Raw genomic sequence first — 20,297 nt, 5'->3', positions numbered from 1 at the left:
AAATGGAAATAAATGTGCGTAAAACTACTCCGAATCCAACATAAAACTAACATAGGTATCGACAAAAATGTGCAACAATAACAAAGGTGGTAACAGAAGTTTCTAACATCAAGCAATCCTTCCGATTTTAAAGCGAGAATTTTGAAAAAGGAATTTAATAGATATCGTGCAAAAGTAATAATCGTCAATGTGCTAGGACAGATCGCTGATTATTCCGACGGTGGAAGGCCGGGCCACTTACTAGAGGTCGTCCCCAGTACCATGATTTAACTTTCTGCGTCCAGCCACCGAGTGATGAGCGCAGCCCCTCGAGGTAGCCGCACTGAAACATCACACTCACTCAGCACCTGAATCTAGCCAGAACAGCAGCGCTGTCAACTGTTCCCTATTCCCCTAGCTCTCGAATAGCTATTCTTTATAACAGCTCGTTCTTTAATAAAATGACTGTCAGTATGCCAGAAGGTTATACTAGATTGAAGCAACATTTGCGGCCTATTATAATCATACTCGATTAATAATTTTAGCTGTATGGAGAATAAGGAGCATAGGAACTACAAATGAAAGAAGAATATCTAGCATAGGTACATTGTTGAATACGAAATAAATATTTAATGGCAGTTCCTAGCTAGAATGCAAAGAGAATATTAAGTATACGTACCTGGTCCTATGTTGAAATATGAGATAGCATGTAACAAAACAGTAATTTTTTAAAAATTGTGTGGTCTTCGAAGTATCTACGTAACGAACAGTAAAGAAACGGTTACTACATTTGTACAAGTTAAAGAAATTGCATAAAATTAGCTTTGTCAACTTTCTACCGATTGTGCTGCCTGTTGCGGCACGCTCCATGTTACGGTTCGATATAATAAAGTCAATCCGTAATGTTGATAGAAGATTTTAAGTAGATACTTGATGTGGAATTTAAAATGACAATAATAATTATTACATAAATACATAATATCATAATCAATTAATGGCATCTTAAATGGCGGACTGAGCTCTTAAGACGTAAGTTATTATTGCGTGCACTCGTAATGGCGTGGAATGTTCAGCAGCATGACGAGATTGTTATTTCTTACAATATCTCCTATTATCTAGGTCCTGTATCTGGGGACGGCCTCGACACGGTGCGTCTTGTTAGCGTTCTCTATAAACAATGAGATAGCATCGTGGATCGACGACACGCGCTAAAACGATACCGCGCCGAACGTCCGAGTGGTCGTGGACGGGTGCATTCATATTTTATTTTCATTGAGTTATTGAAATATTATTAATTATATTTCGTGATAGCTTGCAACTTTGCGTCCTTAAGAGGTAGTATAAAATTTATTCCACGCAATAATATGCATCACAAATGTTATATTCCGTGAGAATAATAAAATTTTGATTGTCTTTTGTTTGGGTTTATGATGTGAGTTCGGTGCGTGCGGTGTGACAATGCGTACATTACCATATCCCAACCACACTAATAACGACCTCGTAACGCACACCCTGAACATTGCTTACCCTGACTCTAATGTATAATATTGTTCATACAATTGTGGTTTTACGCACATTTTATTCTGCACAAAGCAATTGTTTTAATTATAATAAGTATTATAATTGCAGATATGGTATGATGGATATTCCTGAATTGAAATTATCCATAACAGCACTACTATAATTTTATAAAAGTAAAAAAAAGTGTGCTTTTTATCATCTATTGACACACCAGGCTGTTGATATCATATTTAATGAATAAAAAATTGCTACTATAACTGAGACAACAAAGGCTCGCCTTTGAGATTTAATGATGATTCAAACCGTTGATATCATAATATTACAAATATATTCCGAGTCAGTACTGTTTGCAAATATAAATAAATATGATATATAAATCGCAATTTAGTGCATTTCTTATCTGTCGAGTATCGAATGCCCGACACCGTTATTTCATAGATAACAGAAGACGTGAGTTGGCTATCTCCAAATAACGCTATATTTCCCACAAAGCGCGGTCAATTATAAGTAATATTACTATGTAGATACTTCAATGTTTAATCTGTGGTCCAAATCAACACCCGTTAGCTTTATTAAAAGGTAGAGGCGATTAACTGTGCTTAGATGTAAAATTTACGATTGTTGCAAATATAAGCCATATACCACATATTAACTCAATGCCATATACTTACATTCGATTAAAATGTTAATTTATTAGCTATTATGCACGACTTGGATTTTAAATTTTTCAATATCCTTTGTGTCTTTGATAAAGCTTTATATAAAATTTTACTACAGTTGCGTTTGGGCTATAAAGTTCAGTCGTAAAACAAACTTTATGCAATATTATAACCCTCAGGCCTCACTTTATTCTTCCTGTGTGTTTGAAAAACTTAACGATAAAACATTACTTTAGCATTTATAATTTATATTCATCAGAACTAAAAACTAGCAAATGCAGTCAAATGTTAAAATGCCTAAAATTTTAAATTTCAAACGTATTTCTATTTTCATCCAAAATATTGAATCAAGATTATGCACTGAATAGATTACTTTATAAGCTTTACGATGCAATAAAACGCGCAACAACATTGCGCATGCGTATTACATTTCATATTTTTGACAATAATCACTTAGTTCGAGTAACAGGAGAATTACATAAAGACATACATTCGTTACAAACAATAACATGTGGTAACATTAGAACGGAATTATCAAATAGGTGCATGTGTTTAAGGCATATACCTAGAAGTAAATTGATTCTGGTCTTATTTTAAATACATTGAAATTGTTATGTTCAATACTCTTTGTTATAAATAAGTCTTTCTTCTTCAAGTTTATTTCAGTAATAGGTATGTGAAATACGAAAGTATTGAAATGCGCAAGTCCTATACGTATATTATCTTATTAAGATATTTAAATGTTTCGTGTTGAGATCCTTTTTATGATGTGAATGATCAAAACTTATAATATATGTATATACAATGTAGGATAACAAAAGAAAAGAAGGAGGAAATTTGAATCGACTCCAATGCATTGGAGGCGTGATCAGCCATTATAGATGTTGATGAAAAAGCAAAGGATATGTGGTTCAAGAAACGCACTGGAGAGCTCTAAAGTTTCCGGTTTGTCCAGTTTGGGGCAGATGTTCGGGCCGTGAGAACTAACGGAGATGATAAAAACAATTTAATTATAGACATCAGAATTAAGCCGTACTTTAAAATCCTGCCATAAATCTTTGTAAATCAAACGGGATCGAAGTAATGATACAATACAATACTACCAATTTCACGAATCGGAACAAAGTTTGAATGCAATATTACTGGGCTAAGGCAACCACTAATTGTATAAACTACCAGTTTCAGGAAGAGATCAAAAGTTTGAATGCATTTTTTCTGGACTAAGGACACTCTCATTTTCAGGCAGTTATAGTTTGTTTTAACATTTATACATAGTTTGGAAATGCAAAGAAACTCCAATTCCACTACCTTTCGAAAACATGGCTCAAAAGACCTGAATCTTTAGGAAATACAGCTAGGCTAAGTCGTTATTGATAATGTCTCGATGTATCCTGTTACCTCAGTACCTACTGTTTATATAATAACTACTTTCACAGTAGAAATGAATTATTTATAACTTTATTAGAATTGCGGAGATTTTGATACATTTGACATTTTTCCAAATACCCAACATGACCAAAACTAGATAACATCTGGAAATTAAAGCGTAGATTATTTTTAGTGTAATATACTTACATTCAAATGTTTATAAGTTTTCTTTTGCCATGGACAATTAGAAAAACCTTAATTTTTATGTCAAATATAGTCGTGTTAATAGTTGCAGCCTTATCGCTGGATCAATATTGGCAATAGTTAAGAGCTTTCTAAATCACTCTTAAACAAGGCGCATGAAGTCAAAGTTTGAACGTAACAATACGGTTACTTGGGCAATTAAAGGGAAGCGTGGGTGGCGGTGAAATTACGTCGGAGATTTACTACCTAATGCCTACCATATGGCGTTTTATTGCTTATCGTACTCCATATGCAGTGGTCGATTGGCTTAAGAGAGTGTGGAGTGAACTCGATTTGCACAGAGAAACAGTCGCGGCTGGTAGACCAGTCTTGCTCTGAACGGCGACTGGCGCGCACGTCTTTTGTTATTTTCTCTCACACCAACTTGTTTACAAATAGAAACCAGTGTTGGTTTTTGTAGTAAAGAGGATAGCCGTGACAGGTGAGTCAATCTTAAATCGAGGTTAATGTTTCGATTGTCGTATTTTACCTGTTCATTGCCAACATTGATCCAGCATGTCGGGATATAAACAATCACTACTTCAGTCAACTTTTTTACTTGAGTAACATGTGGAAGCACGCTCGGTTCAATTCTGTTTTTGGCCATTGTTATGTAGTTTAAGGTTAATTTTAATCGTTATATCTAATGTCACTTTTAACTTTTTACATTGCCTTCACACAATTATCCTTAACCTATAAATTGGTCACAATGGATGTCTATTGTTTTGTGTTTGTTCATGTTAAATCAATAGCTAAATATTATTGTAATTTCAAAACCTTTATATAGCTAAAGTAATGATAATAAAATAATATATTTATTGTTCTATTAAGTAAGTAGGTTTATATACAATATACCCTCAAATCATCATGATTTTCATGGAAAATTAAAACTTATTATTTTGTGAGTTTCTATTATTATTCATAGGATTTAGGAATATTGAAATAGTAACTATGACACTTATTTGTATATTGTTATGACGAAAAAAACATAAGTATTATCGACTTTGAAATGAGTCAGAGATAGTAGCAACCGGTACTGATAATTAATTTTTAAAAATAAACTTCAGTCTATATTTTCGTAAAGGCTTAAGGCGTTGGTGTCCTTTTACGGCCTATTTGAAGAAGTGAAGGGCAGTACCCTCAGTTTCTTTGGGAAAGTGCCGTATCTCATTGTTTATTAGCGGTTCGTAAATCGTGATCTACTAACAACAAAGATGCATTATCCATAGACAAGACTGAATTATTATCACTGCAAGCACAATGATAGCAGAGTTAGACACGTTTATCGGAAACTTATCTAATCCATTAAAATATAATACGTCGGAAAAAGGTGCATAATATATTAATATAAACTTAGTATGAAAGTTCAAACAAAATGAGTATTTATTTATTACGGCTTTATTATCGATGTAAAACGTGAACTATTTTTATTCTGTGGCAAATTTATCGCACAATTTTTATACCAAACTGGGAAAGTCTTTAAACTGAAATACTTTTTGCACTGATAGTTGAAGTTAGCATCCATAGATCTTAAGTGGGTAATGTGGCTTTGCCGTACCATTATCCCGTACAATAATAATGCTTTGTATCGATAGACATGTCAGATAATTAATTATTGATGTAAAACGCAAGATTGATCGGTAGGATGAGACGCGCCGCCGCGCCGGGTCCCGCTAACCAAACATCCCGGCCGTTAACCGTTGTATTGCTTTATTATACATCATAATAGACCACACACAGCTTTCTTATTTTCATAAACGATAGAAAACGGTGAATTATTTAAAAGTAAAACTAGCGGGCACCTCTCGGGTTCAACGAGAAACTTGTATTGGTCTCTGTTGACTTTTGTGAAACGATAAATTATACAGCGAATAAATTGTATAATTTATCGTTTCACCACTTGGCCAATAATAAATTTCTTGTCTGCGAAATAATTTTGCATATAAAAAATTCTTATACAGTATCGCTCTCATAATATTTTATGGTAGATATGGCTTGATCGTGGAGAATATTTAGAAAACTAAAACATTACGGAACAATCTATAAATGCGGATAACTCCCCTCCCTCTTACTACATAATAGCAAACTATGATTTTTTACCATAATTCTTGAAATCTGTATCTAGAACATCTTCCATATTTCTTTATTTTATAAAGGTGTACCGTGTATCCTAATTTTGAAGATGTCTGGCATGTTGTCAATGCAATGCAAATAAGTTACACTCGCACTCTCGAACCCTCGACCTAATTTCGCCTTAAGACTCACGACATTAATAATTTTTATTTTATCCCAGTTATAAATTTCACAAATTTTTTGCATACAATTTTAAAGGGCGGTGCAGCCAGGCCATCTGTTATGGGCTAATTAAAATGTTACAGCGGACCGGCTGCTGCCCCATATTAACTTAATGAGTTTGCGCGTTATATTCGCAGCTATATTTGAATAATTGTTATGAATTGTTTTATAACACGGAAACAATTTCGTGGATCACGTAAAATTAATAAAGCGGGAGCAAAGGTCGTATCTCGTAATGTTTTATTGTACCTACCGCTCTTCTGTGTTTATACACGGGGTTGTTTTTATGTCTATGGCGTGTAATTTTGCGTCAGCCATGGGTTAAAAATAAAATAGTAATTTAAATTTTCTTATATTTCTTTTATAAGCACACGATTTCCAGTAAGGAGATTGACTTGTGGTTTTGCTATTTGGTATCTATTAGTATTTAATGTAAGAAGCCTTATAAGCGGGTAACTGCATCTGTAAAGGTGTTGAGGTTAAGATCATTATATAGAAAGTATGTGATATTAAGTAAACAGTAAAGACAATATTAACGAGTGACTGGGTGCCCCGGTCGTATGGGGCTGATAAGTGGAGCATGTTCATTATCACCACTTGTAACGGGCCGCAATTACGGCGACTTGTCACGATACTGTTTATCTTGCAATAATGCACGTGCCGATCTTATAACTTCTTATTTAAACACCTACGAAATTGAAGAAGTTTAAAATTTCGCGAAACTTGGCACCACAAGTCCAAGCCAAGAGTGGTACTAACTTATGCGCTCTATCGTAAGTTTTATATAAATGTCCAAATTTTCCAGTTGGAAAGTTTTGAACAGGTAAAGCAATTTTAAAAACGTAGTTGTTTTATCACGGTTGGTAAATAAAGATTTTTAAGTAATTGCGCGGAGGTTTTTTTCAAGCCCATTTTTTCTTACTTATAACTTATTGTATTAACGTTGCATAATAAATGAAGAGCTCTTAGTGAACATATTAACTAAAAACTTTAATTGTACTTAAGTAGCTGTTAGTATTCGTAATTTTCTTGTGCGATATCGTAAAATTTTTATTCATATAATACGTTATATCATCGTATCTTGAGAAACACTAGGTAAACTCAAATAGTCACCTTCGCAACAAAAATCATATCTCTTCCTTTTATACTTCGCTGAAGTAAGGATAATTACATATTGAGTAATAAAAGAATAAAGACGCGAGCAACCAGTAAGCGGTTACATAATTAATTTCAAGACACAATACCTAGTTCTTTGTTAAAAATTGGGCATAAACATTTATATTCAATTCATCCGACATTTAAACTATATTGTACTTTTTAACTCACACAATTACGTCCATTATTATAATCGTTAGCTTCAACTCGCTTCGTTCATAAAAAATAAACTACTTATAAAAAAAATTATGCCAATCTGTGCTTTATTTGAACCGTGAAAAAACGGACAAAGAAATAGAGAAAAAGAAACTCTTTCATTATTATCATCATGACATCAACAAATCTAGCACATAATCTGAAATCTGGGTTAAATGCGAAGCCTATCTAAACTCATTATCCATACAAATTCAATTTGACATAAATGCGGAATTATTATACGGTGCTATTATGCAGGTACACTTTGCCATTTTCGAATTAAACGTATGTTACATGTTTACAACACATGACCCCGGAAAGGCGAAGTCCTGAGAAAGTATAGAATCATTATTGTAGTCGTGCTGGCCACCTGCTCTACTCAGATAACTGCGGGAGATTTGGTACAAGCTCTCTGTGTTAGTTCGAAAGCAAAATACCTAAAATAAAATAATATTATTCTACGACGCACGGAAATACTGGATTTTGGTCACATTGAACATGAGAACAATAAAAAACAAAACGATGCCATCAAAATACACAATATGTAGGAAAAATAAGCTATAAAACACAATTTAGCATCATTGTGACCTTTAGTGAAGAAATGGCTATTTAATTCATGATCTTTTAAAGTACATCATTTATTCAGTCTATTAGGTACGGCATGGCATACACACGAAGGGAATACAAAAAACTGATATGTCGCGGTGAAAGTCAGACAAGTGTAAGTTTAATTGGATGTTATTTACGATGTCACGTATGAGAGTGCCATTAAGAACTTGGTCACGATAGAACTACATACGTACCTATTATTATGAGACCATAATATGCCTCTACATGGAATGCTTTATAGCCATCTCGACTTATATGGCCTCGGAATTAACTAATAACTTCTATTTAGGGACACTTTATATCATAACTTTTGGCGGATATTATATTTATATATGTTGTACGTATCTTTTACTACTTTATAAAACAATTGATACAATCTCTTAAATTTAAATTGTTTCTGAAAGCTAGCTAGTCAATTTAAATCAATTTTGATCTGTAACAATGCCTATAATATTCTGAATGAAAAACGTAATACTCCTAAGACCCATTGTAGTATTTAAAAGCCATTGTAGTTACAGACTTTCGCATTTTATTATTATGATAGGAACAATGTTAAGAAAAGATCTATACACCGATTATATAAATGGACCTGGGTTTATTTTAACCATGAAATCTTATCAAATGATCGCAAAACGAGTATTATAAGTTCATACTATAGTGCAATAACATTGCACTTGAACAATGGCCACTTTCATAGCAAGCAAAATAAAAAGTACAAGCCATTTCGTGTAATTGCGTACAACTATCATTATATCTACAAATGGACGTGCTTGTAAGATCGCTCGGAATCGTTTGACGCACGCGACAAGTCCAATTTATCTCGCGGTATGTTCCTCTCAAGCGCAACACACTCGTATCATATTGGTATGATGTCGTTAGATTCATATTTTACCGATCGTAATAGAAATGGAGAAAGCAACTTCGCTATTTATGCGATATCTACTTTGTATATGCAAATATTCCATTATGATGCTGAATTGCTGATCAAAACATTCAGTAAATTCATTATCGGATATGTAATTTTATACAATAGGTAAATATTTTTTTACGATAGCGATTAAATAAAAAACAAATAGGTCTATTAAATGTTTATGTTGGATTTATTTTTATGTTTCGATTGTGAAATCGTATTTAATTGCTAGCGCGCATTTATCTTAACTGTGGGAAACTCGTATATCATTCTTGTTCAATAGTATCGGATCAGCGGCGATTTAATCGCTTTGATTCATTCTGTAGCGTTAGGGGGTCCGGTATTGGTTGCGGAAGAATTCTAACAAATACCCGCGGCCCCCCTCATTAAAGCGGCTCGACGGAACACAGTGGGGTTTTAGTCGGTAAGAATCCGACATAACCCACGGCTCCTTCCCCGGGGGCCGTGGGTATCTTTGGAAGATTTCCCCACTATAAAAAAAAAAAAAAAAAAAAGGGGGTCCGGTATTGCACCCACGGCTGAGTCATGCGGCTTAGTAAGCCCTAGCCGGTATAAACAAACCAGACTGTTTAATTGTAGCTTACAGTTAAAGGTACAATAATTATGGTCTACAGTCATAAATACAGTGTAAGTTATGATTGATTATAATATATAAAATACACTCCCTATGTAAATCTATCTTTGAATAATTAAATAATCAAATTTAAATTTCTGACTATACAGTATGTATTAGTTCAATATTTGTTTTGTTATTAATTATTATCAATCGAAAGACAACTGAAACAAGACTGAAACTGAAATTCTATACAGGATATTATTTTCCAAGAGTTCCGGATTAACGCCAATGTTGGGTTGGGTCGGATTAACTTCACTATGACAGTCCAATTTATTCGAACTCTCCTTATAGAGAAAATTGTATATTTGCTTTCAAGGGCATCCAATTACCCGGGATGTCAATTTATAAATGGACAGAGAAAGACTTGAATTATGTACAGGCGATGAATCTGGACGCAAATAAGCTTGAAAAGTGTGCGAAGTGCGAACTCCTTAACTCGCTAACAGTCCACTTTCACGGAACGATTACGACATTATCTTGAGCCGAGTGCAATTTCAACCGCAAATCCTGTGTTTGAGTTGTTGACTCACGGCAGTTAAATATAGGTAGCTATATTATATACAGCATAAACACTTCTTGTGAAGTGCGTGATACCTCAAGTGGAGGTAATTAATATTTTTATCGTAGTTGTAATATCGGTAACTGTTTGAGGTTTTTAACGCCACTTAACTGCATTTGTCGTTAGCAGAATTAACATTTACATCCGTGTAATATACATCATTATTACAGTTAAGTCGGTTTGGTAGAGGAACTACTAGAAGACTAATTATACTGTATAAATAAGGTGTAATGTATTTGTTGTCCTATTATATTCTAGTTGGCTAAACTTTAGTATTATGCACAGTTTAATAGACAGAAGGATTTGTGTAATAATTATTAAAAAAGTCTCACAGAGGTATTTCAAAGGATTATAATGACACGGGTCATATAGACAGTCCCAAATACAAACGAAAATAAACTTAATATTCATAAAAATTCTATACCTAAAGTAAGATAATTTGAATTGAAATTGCGAGATGTCTGTTATTTATGAAAACTAGTCGGAAACGACACAATGGACTGTCCTCATTGTTTCCGAGGCATTCGTTTAATCCTCGCCGGATTACAACTGGGCGCAATCCCGCTCTTATTAATGGAATAGCTTATTTAGAACACTACATTGATGCCAGTGTAGCGATTTCAATCTTACGGTATATTGTATTTGTTGTAATAAAAGTTGTGCTGCTTGTGCACAAGAAATGTACAGAGAACTTACCTATTGTATTACGAAGTTTTGTCAGCGATCGATAGCCATAAATACTAAGAACTCTTCGAGAAATGTTATATCTATTCTTACCTAGCAAGCGAATTTTATACATTTCACGTTTGCTTATTTCTACTGTAAAACTTGTTATTTAGTACGATAACTATTCCATATTTCTGGGGATGAATTTTCATGCATCGATTTTACGTTGCAAAGTTTATTAAGTAGGTAGGTATACAAAACGTATGAACCGGCCAAAATATGAATTTTCGAAACTCAGTGGTTAATCGATACCAATTACGGTCAGCGTATCGTTACGTATCGGTAATCCCAAAATTGCAAGCTGAGATTTTTGAAAGCGTCAAAATATATTATCGTCACTGCGCTTAGACACACTTTCGCTGGAGAAAGTTAATCGTGCGTAAATATTATTGTTTTAATATTATAAGCGCAATGAATGAATCAGATTATCCGGTATTAATATTCATCAACATAATTTTATTATTATAAGCTAATTAGATTGCCAGCGAAAGTTCCCGTCACGTAGGTTCATTGCGTAAGCGTCAATTGTGATCATTCATTTCTAGCGATATCGAGTAAATTGCAAACAAAGAAATACCTATATAAATATATAATAACGAGTTAAAAACCATGTGCGTAACTAATATAACAAAAAAATTGCACACACATTAGTCGAAATCAAGCACACTACACAATACCGAAAGCGACATTCGTCATGTTAGCCAATTAAATCTTTGTATTGTTTAACCCACATCGAAACCAGTCTCCGCATAAACAATGTCTTTAGAATAAAGACCAAAGACGGTCACCACTCCATCGTGGAAACTAGAAATCAATTGCATTGGCATTGACACTCACACATTGTGCCGGCGCCCGCGGCGTAACGTGATTTTTATATAATTTGTAATCAACATTTCGCAATTTCACACCAACGATCCTAGTTTACGCAACTGTTTCTAAAATTTAGGTTAAGTGTGTGACATTACTGCTTAACATAGATATTGAACTCAATCTGGCGATGAGGTTTTACATCATAGTTTGTTTATAAATAATAGTTGCTATTTACTGCCATTTTTGTTTGTTGTTATTTCTAAATATTTCTCCATATGCTGAATGTCGTGTACCACTTATCTTAACGTTGATCGATATCGTTTTTTTCAGGTACTTTTTGTAACCCAGAAACCCTAAAAGAGACTAAAATGGAAAGTTGGTTGGGCGACGTGAAACGCGTAAAGATCCCACGGCCCAAGTTTGCCAGCAAATATCCTGCGGAACCACCGAAAGATTATCTAGATGACTGCTCTGACCTCAGTGGGAAAGGGAGGCTGCACGGCAACAAAGATTTAGCTAAGGCCACGGAGGAACTGAGACGAACGCTTCAGGAGAAACTATGATGGCTTCGTTAATCATAATTAGATGTAAGATTATTTCCTATGGATTTAAGGTAATGAGGCATAATTTGTCTTGCCCAACACTTGATACTTACGCGTTTTTGAAAGTATAGATGGGAGGCCACCCGTATCGATGCCATTTCAGTATCTTTCAATATCAAATCTTATCGTTTTAATCATTTGGTTTTGACGTCCTTGAGTACGATGTAGATAGGCAGCGGAACTTTCATTTATTTAAATGGCTCTATTTCATTATCAGTATTGTTATTATTTTTTGTAATAATTTAGCTAAGAACTGTATGTACTTAAATTGTAAACTTTTTATGGATCTATTGGAATTGAAATGAAACCACGAAATTTAATAATTTAAAAACACCATCATGACAATTTTAGTGCTACCATTGTTCTGAATACAACTTAAATTTTGTAATTTTGATTTGTGTATCGAAAAAAATATTAGTATATAGAGATATAAAAAGTACCTAAGTTCTTAAAATTTCAAAATAACGTTAATAATCGTCGATCAAAGTAAAGTTAAACGACTGGAAAAGTAATTAAACTCATTTCGAAGTTAATTATAACTTCTGTACTCCTTGTAAATAGTAAATCGAAGATTCGCTTCTTCACTTTCAGGTTAAGTAGCTTAGACTGATTTTAGATTTAAGGACACTATGTATAGACGAATCTCTAAGAATTAAAGATTTCAAAAAAAAGTTTTATTTTTCATTACATATTACACAAGTGAATGGATATTGAAATTGATACTTTTTAAAGTAGTGCAATATAAGGTTAAAGAACCAATATTCTCAAAAAGGTAATAACAGCAAAATGTTTTAGAACACAGAAGGCAAAATATGAGTCAGATCTTATGTCACTGTAACTTTATATAGAAGGTTGTTACAGAGCTTATATTACAACGTAAAGGTTGTGCGACCGCTCGACTGAAACTTGAGTGAAGGTTCGTAGGCATACAATTTGATTCCAAATTAAAATAACGTCAACATATAAGTTGAACAATACCTACTCCTATAATTCTATTAAATTGACTACTTTGTTTATTGTGCATTCAAATAAATAATCTCTTAAAGTACCGGACCGATTTCAAAAATTATTTCACCGTTGGATATATACATGATCTCTGATTGCTATAGGCAATACATTATTTTTATGTACCACTGGCAACGCGCATAACCATTAATCAAGTCTCATAAGTCATTTTCTGACCCCTGACTTGTTTCATACGCCTCTGGAAGGCCGAGATATGCCAAATGTCAACACGTATCAAGTTGAATAATGTGGTGAGTCGATAGCCATAATCTAAGCACAAACTGCTATTGTTACATACTTATAGTACAATTTCATATAATTAGAAAGATTCAATGTATCGATCTCGGTTGATTACACACCTTAATTGCCATTGTTTATTTATTATGTAAGTCAATAGACTAACTTTAATCAGTAGGCAGATATTTAACTCATAACTGTATATTGTTGTCTTGAATTATACGCCAAATTCATAAAATTTTTCATTAGCAACGAAAATGAGAACAGCCATGATAGAGCGCTGGCTCCACGCCAAAGTTTTCAGTTAGGCAAAAAGGGAAATGAGTGTGCTTCTGAACTCAATCCAATTCCGCATCACACTTTCCTTATGAAGGTTTAGAAGTCGTGACGTCACGGTCTTCTGAGAAAACATCGCATATATTATGTTCCTAGGTAATGAATTATGGGATAAGTGTACATCTCGAGACATAAATAGATTGCCATCGGACGTGATTCATCGTTCACAATTATATGACAAGTTCATCAGCCACCGTGGCGCTTGGCAGCTTATTCTACTGCGAACTGTGAGCTTATAAACTTATTTAGTATTTCCTATTTTTAAGTCTCTTGTTCTGTTATGAATTGTTTTATGTTGACTTATTTTATTAGCGTAATCTGCAGCGTGTTGTATCTGCTTCATAAAATTTTAACAATGTGTTTGAATAAATTGTAAATAAGGTAAATCCCATACACATATCAAGTTAATGAAACGCAAGAAGGCACGTTCAAAGACATCTGCTTATCCCATTGACATAAGGTCAGTACGCCGCTGTTAACATGTTATGTGAGGTACGTGTACGTGTACTCAGTATGTACGGGTACTTACAGTGTCATCATAGTGCTGCGTGTGTAGCGCAGTGGTGCTCCCTTCTCGTGAATTACATGGTGACGAGTGCCGCCTCGAACGTCGACCCTCTTCCTCGTACTCCTGAAGACACAAATAATTTTCAAAACCGATCAAACAAACATAAAGTATAGTCAAAAGATAATACGACAATACGACAGTTCATGCAAAGCACATAGCAAGCAGGAAACATAAAAAAGCAAGGAAACATATCACGTCACACAACGCAACCTTGATGCAAGTCCTTAAGATTCGGTGAGAACGTGTCGAGACGATAGATTAGCGATAAGGGGTGTGTTTCACAGAGTGATCACAATCAGACTGCAAGCTGAGGGCTGACCAAGTCGCATGGCAATTGATTTTCATTCTATTTTTGCATGTCTGCGGTCTAGATTTACTCTCTTTAGCCTTTATTTAGCCGAAATAATTGATCACTTTTAAAGTAAATTAATCGACACAAATAGTTTCAAATTAAACATTATGGGCAAAATTTTATAGATAATATGAAGAACCTGACCTGAATGATATTTTTTGTTACAAAATCCGCAAAAGTAAAATAAAAGTTTTCGCCTTATTAATACAATTAATTACTTTCACCTATAGTATTAACTCTATGACTATTGTTTTTCAAAATAAAAAGATATCTTAATTGGTCTGGGTTGCAATAGCACAACAGAACCTAATCGGTTATTAGTTCAGATATCAAATCGGTCTCATTAGTCTTTATTTTATCAATTATCATATTACCATCATAAAGTAAACAATTCGTAGAGATAGAAATATTATATGGATGCTTATTATGATAAGGAAAATTGTTTTCTCATCAAAAGTTCTCTATACTGCCCAAGTATTGCCTATCTCGGTAAAGGGAAATAAATCTACTTGACAGTATCTAATAAGAGATCACTTCAGTTCTGCATTATTTTCAAAATCTCTCCAATAGATATTGTTAAAACAAATTTAATCGTTTGGTGATTTTGTTCAAAATTTATGTACATACTTATATATTTTATTTTTTGCTTTATTGTAGTCTTTGTTCTATTTAACGGCAAAAAACTATTGTGTAGGTGTAACCTATACGTTGAAGCTTGCGTGATTAAATTAATAAATTACTTGACGTTATCGGTTAGACATAACAAAAAATAAATAATATGTTTTTAAGTATAACTTTATTTTATATTAAGTGTAGGTGTAGGTACCTACTTGAATACTAATAGGTACATAATTATAACCACAAATTACAAATCAAATAAAAAGGGTAATATTTACTACATTTGAAATAAAATTCGAATAATGTACCTATGTTATAAATAGTGTTATTTGACGAACATGAGCGGAATATATGTAGAATATAATAAAGTAATTTAAAATTTGAGCCCTTGAATCTAATCTCTATTTGCGAAATGAAAATCTTGAATTCAATGCTTATGAGATTATAGATTTTAGTAGCAATAAATTTTAAAGTTGGATCCATTGTTACACTCAGTTTGGAGACCACCTGTGTATCTCGAGTATATTTTCTGATGTATTTTAACATCTATTTAATTTTATTTAGCAAACACGATAAATTCTGACCCTTATATATTCTTAACATCTAGTAAGTTATTGGCAGCGATCCAAGTAAGATTTGCCGACGCGTTCTGCTATAAGTAGGTATCATTATTTCATAAAAGCTGAACGTTGCCTATACTTAACTTTGAAAGTCAGTCCGCTAAAAGATAAGGCATGTCTAGAAATAATGTATTTTTTTATTATTCCAATATTGCATAATTAAATTGGAAGATGTAAACTTGGCGAATGCAAATGTTTTGCCATGAATATACAGTAGAGTTCTTAGCGGCTACCTACAAAAATTAAATAATATACTTTCATAATTCAAGGTTAAAATATTAATGAACCATTTCAAACCTTTCATTTAAGAAAGCAATTAAATAATTAATAGTATAATAATCTCTCTTGTTTCAAGATTAAAATTAAATATTTTATGCGCAATACAACCTACTTTTTGTAAAAAATAGAAACATTCCGCAAATAACGTCACGAAAGGGTATAAAGAGACCCTCGACCCTATTCATGGGTAGTTTTATATTCCTACTTCAATGAACTCTTTTTGAAAATGACTGGATTTCAAATTCGAATCACATTTTAAATGGTGTCTTCTTTCATGAAGGAAATTCAAGAACTCTTTTAATTTCCGATTGCCTTCGTATTTTATCATGTCGATCATATTTTGATAATGGTTGGCTTCTATAGACTTAAGGTCATGAACTCATGGGTATTGCTAACTATTTTAAACATTCATTTGTTGTTTTAAGCACCTTTCAATGTTTATCGATAAGAGACATACAATTTTAGTGTAATTAAGGCAATGTTACATGAGCCATTTGATACTACGTCTTGATGATATAGAAAGAGTCGTGAACCATTGTCACAAATTGTGTAGGTATGAGTATATTCAATGTTTTTTTCCCCATATTCGTGATTAATCATACTTCTAAATACCTAGTAACTACTGAAAAACGTTATTATTTGTATGTTGAAGTCAATAATTATTGCAATAAAGTAGGTACGTCACATCGTTAAAAATAGCGTAATAATATAATTATGATTCATAAATAAATCATAACAAGGCGTAATTATTTCTATTAGTATAATGACTGTTAATTTAATAATGAAGGTTTATTTGTACAACTTTGTCTCGCATAAACTTTGCTCTCTACCCTATACAGGCGTTGCATATTGGAGTGTGCTGAAAACTTCGTGCGGTAATAAATAAAAATGGAAGTGCAGACGGGAAGTATCTTCATGACATCCGAAAACATATTGAGACACTTCTTTATGTAAGATGTAACTATGTATTATCTATACTTGCTATATTAGAAACTTCTCATACATATAGGGATGTCAAATAATGAGAATCTATATTTAATCAGTTAATTAATTATCATCTATAAGCCTCTATATATAGGCGATACCACAAATGACGCCTGAGGTTGCATTCAAGTTTGGCAACATTGGAATGATGCACGTATAATATTTCTTAATTAAATAAATGTAACGCTTATTATTATTAACTATTTAATTATGATGGTAGGTATTATCAGCTTATCCCTTATTAAGTATTTAGTTGATTCGTTCGACGATATCATGCAGAAAATCTTTACAGATGTTATTAGATATTAATTGTTCCAAATAAACTTATATAATAAATAGCCGTATATTAAATGGACCCCAGATAAACAGAAATAACAATCGGCGGAAAAATTGGTTAGTATAATTCGAATGGCTCTATACATCTAACAAAAACAAAGCTGTTGTTGTTATTAATACACCAGATATTTAATCAAAACTTGACAACATCTATCATGCTCTACTCTACCCTGACGTCGAGTATATCGACTTTTGTAACAGTTCTATCATCCACTAAAAACAAAATAATACGACCGCACACAAATAATCATGACTGGCATGTTAGATGGATGGGTCGGTTCGATATTTTCAATCTCATAAGTGTTTACGGAGTGGGCAATACCTTAGCCATGGCCTTCAAGTCCATGGGCATGTAGTCGCGGAACGCGACGCGTCGGCGGCGGCGCGACATGCCGTCTGCTCGACCGGCCGGCGTACCGAGCACTGAAGTCGACAACAAACGCTGAACACCCCTAATGCACCCAATTTCCCGCGCACGTGATATTTTCATTTTCAGTTATTGTAACAATATGCTACAAACACTTTCCGTGTTGGTTTACCATTAACGAGTTCAACCTGTTATAGGTTGCGTATACGCGTGTGGCGCTAAATTGAAGACTCTTTATTTCTATATCGTTTGATTAAAGCTTTTAGTAGTTTGCAATCCAGTGGCTTTATAGATAACTGAATTAAATACCAAAAAAATATTTTTTACTTTAAACGAAAGGATTCAAAACACATAAAAAGAAGGAGAGTATAATCGTAGTATAAAAATATAACCATTGAGATGCTCTGAGCTTCAAAGCTTTCAGTTGAAAGGCGTATGATAAGTGGACCTTGTCGTTTGTTAAACCTTAAAAAGGGAATTGGTCTACTTATCTTTATGACATATCAAGGTGGCTTCCCACGACGCAACTCTACCTCTATAACTCTCTGACGTCACAACCGCAGAAAAATTATGTGAAAAGCATAGACTTAATTTCGTTAAAAGGTTTACTTTAAGGGAAGTCTTTTAATTTATTGGATTGCGGCAGTAATTATAACAGATTTAGTTTTTATTTATATTCATACATTCGTATTATAGAATTACAATATTTTCAAGGCTGTTTGTTCTATTTGTCTGAAACTTTCAAAATTTTCCAAGATTATTAAAAAGTTTTATTTTACCTAAACAATACATTTTCTTTGTAATTTACATAGTAGATAAAAATGTATAAATTCATGAAAACACTTTACGAGTGTACCGCCAAGTCTTTGTCTGAGGCTCGGTGGTTTTTATGTTGTTTTTAAAAGGGTTCTTGTAAATTAAAAGGAGCTGTTCCTGTAAGAAATGTCAACAAGCGGATCCCGCAAGTGGAAAAAAAAATCTTTATGCCGTCTTAACCGAGATTTTTTATTTATCTTGCCTTGCCGCTGTACCTGACATAAACTGAGAGCTGGTGTAGATTAAACTTTATATATACATTTTTTGTTATCGTATAGTTAACTTTAACAATGACATTTAACATTTATGAAAACAAAATTAATTTCCGTAAACTAAAAACTACCTGCAAAGCGGAAACAGCGGTTTTTTGATTAATTATCAACTGGATGATATGACAATAAAATATTACTGTTTGGATCTAACCTGCTACAAAATGCTTTTGTAACAAACTGAAACATGAATATCGTAGAAGGTACAGTACAAAAAATAAATATATATAGGCACCTGTAGATATTGTTATAATGAGCAAGGTATCATTATTAATAAACCTACCTACGCTATGTCGGTAAATCATAGTGAACCTGTAAGTTGGAACAAATTTCATTGAAAACTACTGAAACAGAGCACCTACTTGTGGCACGCACTTGAACGTTTATTTTACGATTAGATCCTAAGAATCGTAAACCTGGTAATAATTAATACTTGAATGTGAAAATTACACGAAAATACTTTTTCATTTGACTTTTTTGTAAAACCAGATCTCTTTTATTATTAATGTTTTTTTTAATATGAAATTGGCTATAGTTTTGCATGTTAATTCCATGCCAAGAAAGTAGATTATCCCAATTTATTTTATTGTCTCTGGATTAACGATCGAGACTTTATGGTCATCTAAAATACTTTTTATTGTTTTATTAGCTTTTTTGCACCAATATTAATAAATAAAATAGTGTAGTGTACATGTCGTGGTCATATCGTAGATTTGATCATTTCATGATATGAGTGGCCATTTCACGAAATGGTCGCATATCGTGAAATGGCCAATTTAGTTTGGCCACATCATGATGTGGTTTGGGCAGATCAATGATAAGAAATCGTTTCACGATATGGCCAATTAACGCACGGTTTTTTCATGAAATGATCAAAATTATTTGATCATATCGTAAAATAGTTACATTAATCGTTGGTAGAGGCGCTGCAAGCTCTGTGTTTATGTGATAAGATGGCGGCCGCTGGCGAAAATTAAATTATTCGCAGTTAAAAACTTCATAATTCGTTTAAGAACAATATTATGAAGAAAGTCATAGCAAAGAATTTACGACGAAGAGGTACGAGTACTATGGAAAATGTGGATATCTTATATGTATTTAAGAAAAAATGCGACTTAAATAAAATAATTTAAGAAACTACTACTATATTATTATAATTGTTTGTTTTTTAAAAAGCGATCCGCTTCTGGCACTCGCCGGCCGCTGCCGCGGCACGCTCGCTTTGCTCGCTCGGCTCGTGCG

At 33.4% G+C, this 20,297-nt stretch overlaps 1 protein-coding gene and 1 long non-coding RNA gene across 7 annotated transcripts in view; one reads left to right on the top strand and one right to left on the bottom strand.

Moving 5' to 3' along the window:
• Window positions 1-20,297, bottom strand: part of LOC123706491 (whirlin) — a 68,520-nt gene that overhangs the window by 4,486 nt on the left and 43,737 nt on the right. For 4 of the 6 annotated variants that reach the window (XM_045655798.1, XM_045655801.1, XM_045655800.1 and 1 more), the window contains 3 exons: window positions 14,376-14,477; window positions 659-664; window positions 242-322 (listed from right to left, as the gene is read on the bottom strand). In XM_045655798.1, coding sequence (XP_045511754.1) covers window positions 242-322; window positions 659-664; window positions 14,376-14,477 — 189 coding nt within the window. The remainder of the gene's footprint in view (window positions 1-241; window positions 323-658; window positions 665-14,375; window positions 14,478-20,297) is intronic. The other 2 variants (XM_045655803.1, XM_045655804.1) reach the window with 2 other exon arrangements.
• LOC123706492 lies at window positions 4,229-12,030 on the top strand. The gene is made up of 2 exons (XR_006753404.1): window positions 4,229-4,393; window positions 11,777-12,030. It is a non-coding gene; the product is annotated as an uncharacterized LOC123706492 (long non-coding RNA).

Source organism: Colias croceus, chromosome 3 (assembly GCF_905220415.1).
Source record: "Colias croceus chromosome 3, ilColCroc2.1".
Taxonomy (NCBI): Eukaryota; Metazoa; Arthropoda; class Insecta; order Lepidoptera; family Pieridae; genus Colias; species Colias croceus.
This window is presented reverse-complemented; position numbering and strand designations above follow the sequence as displayed.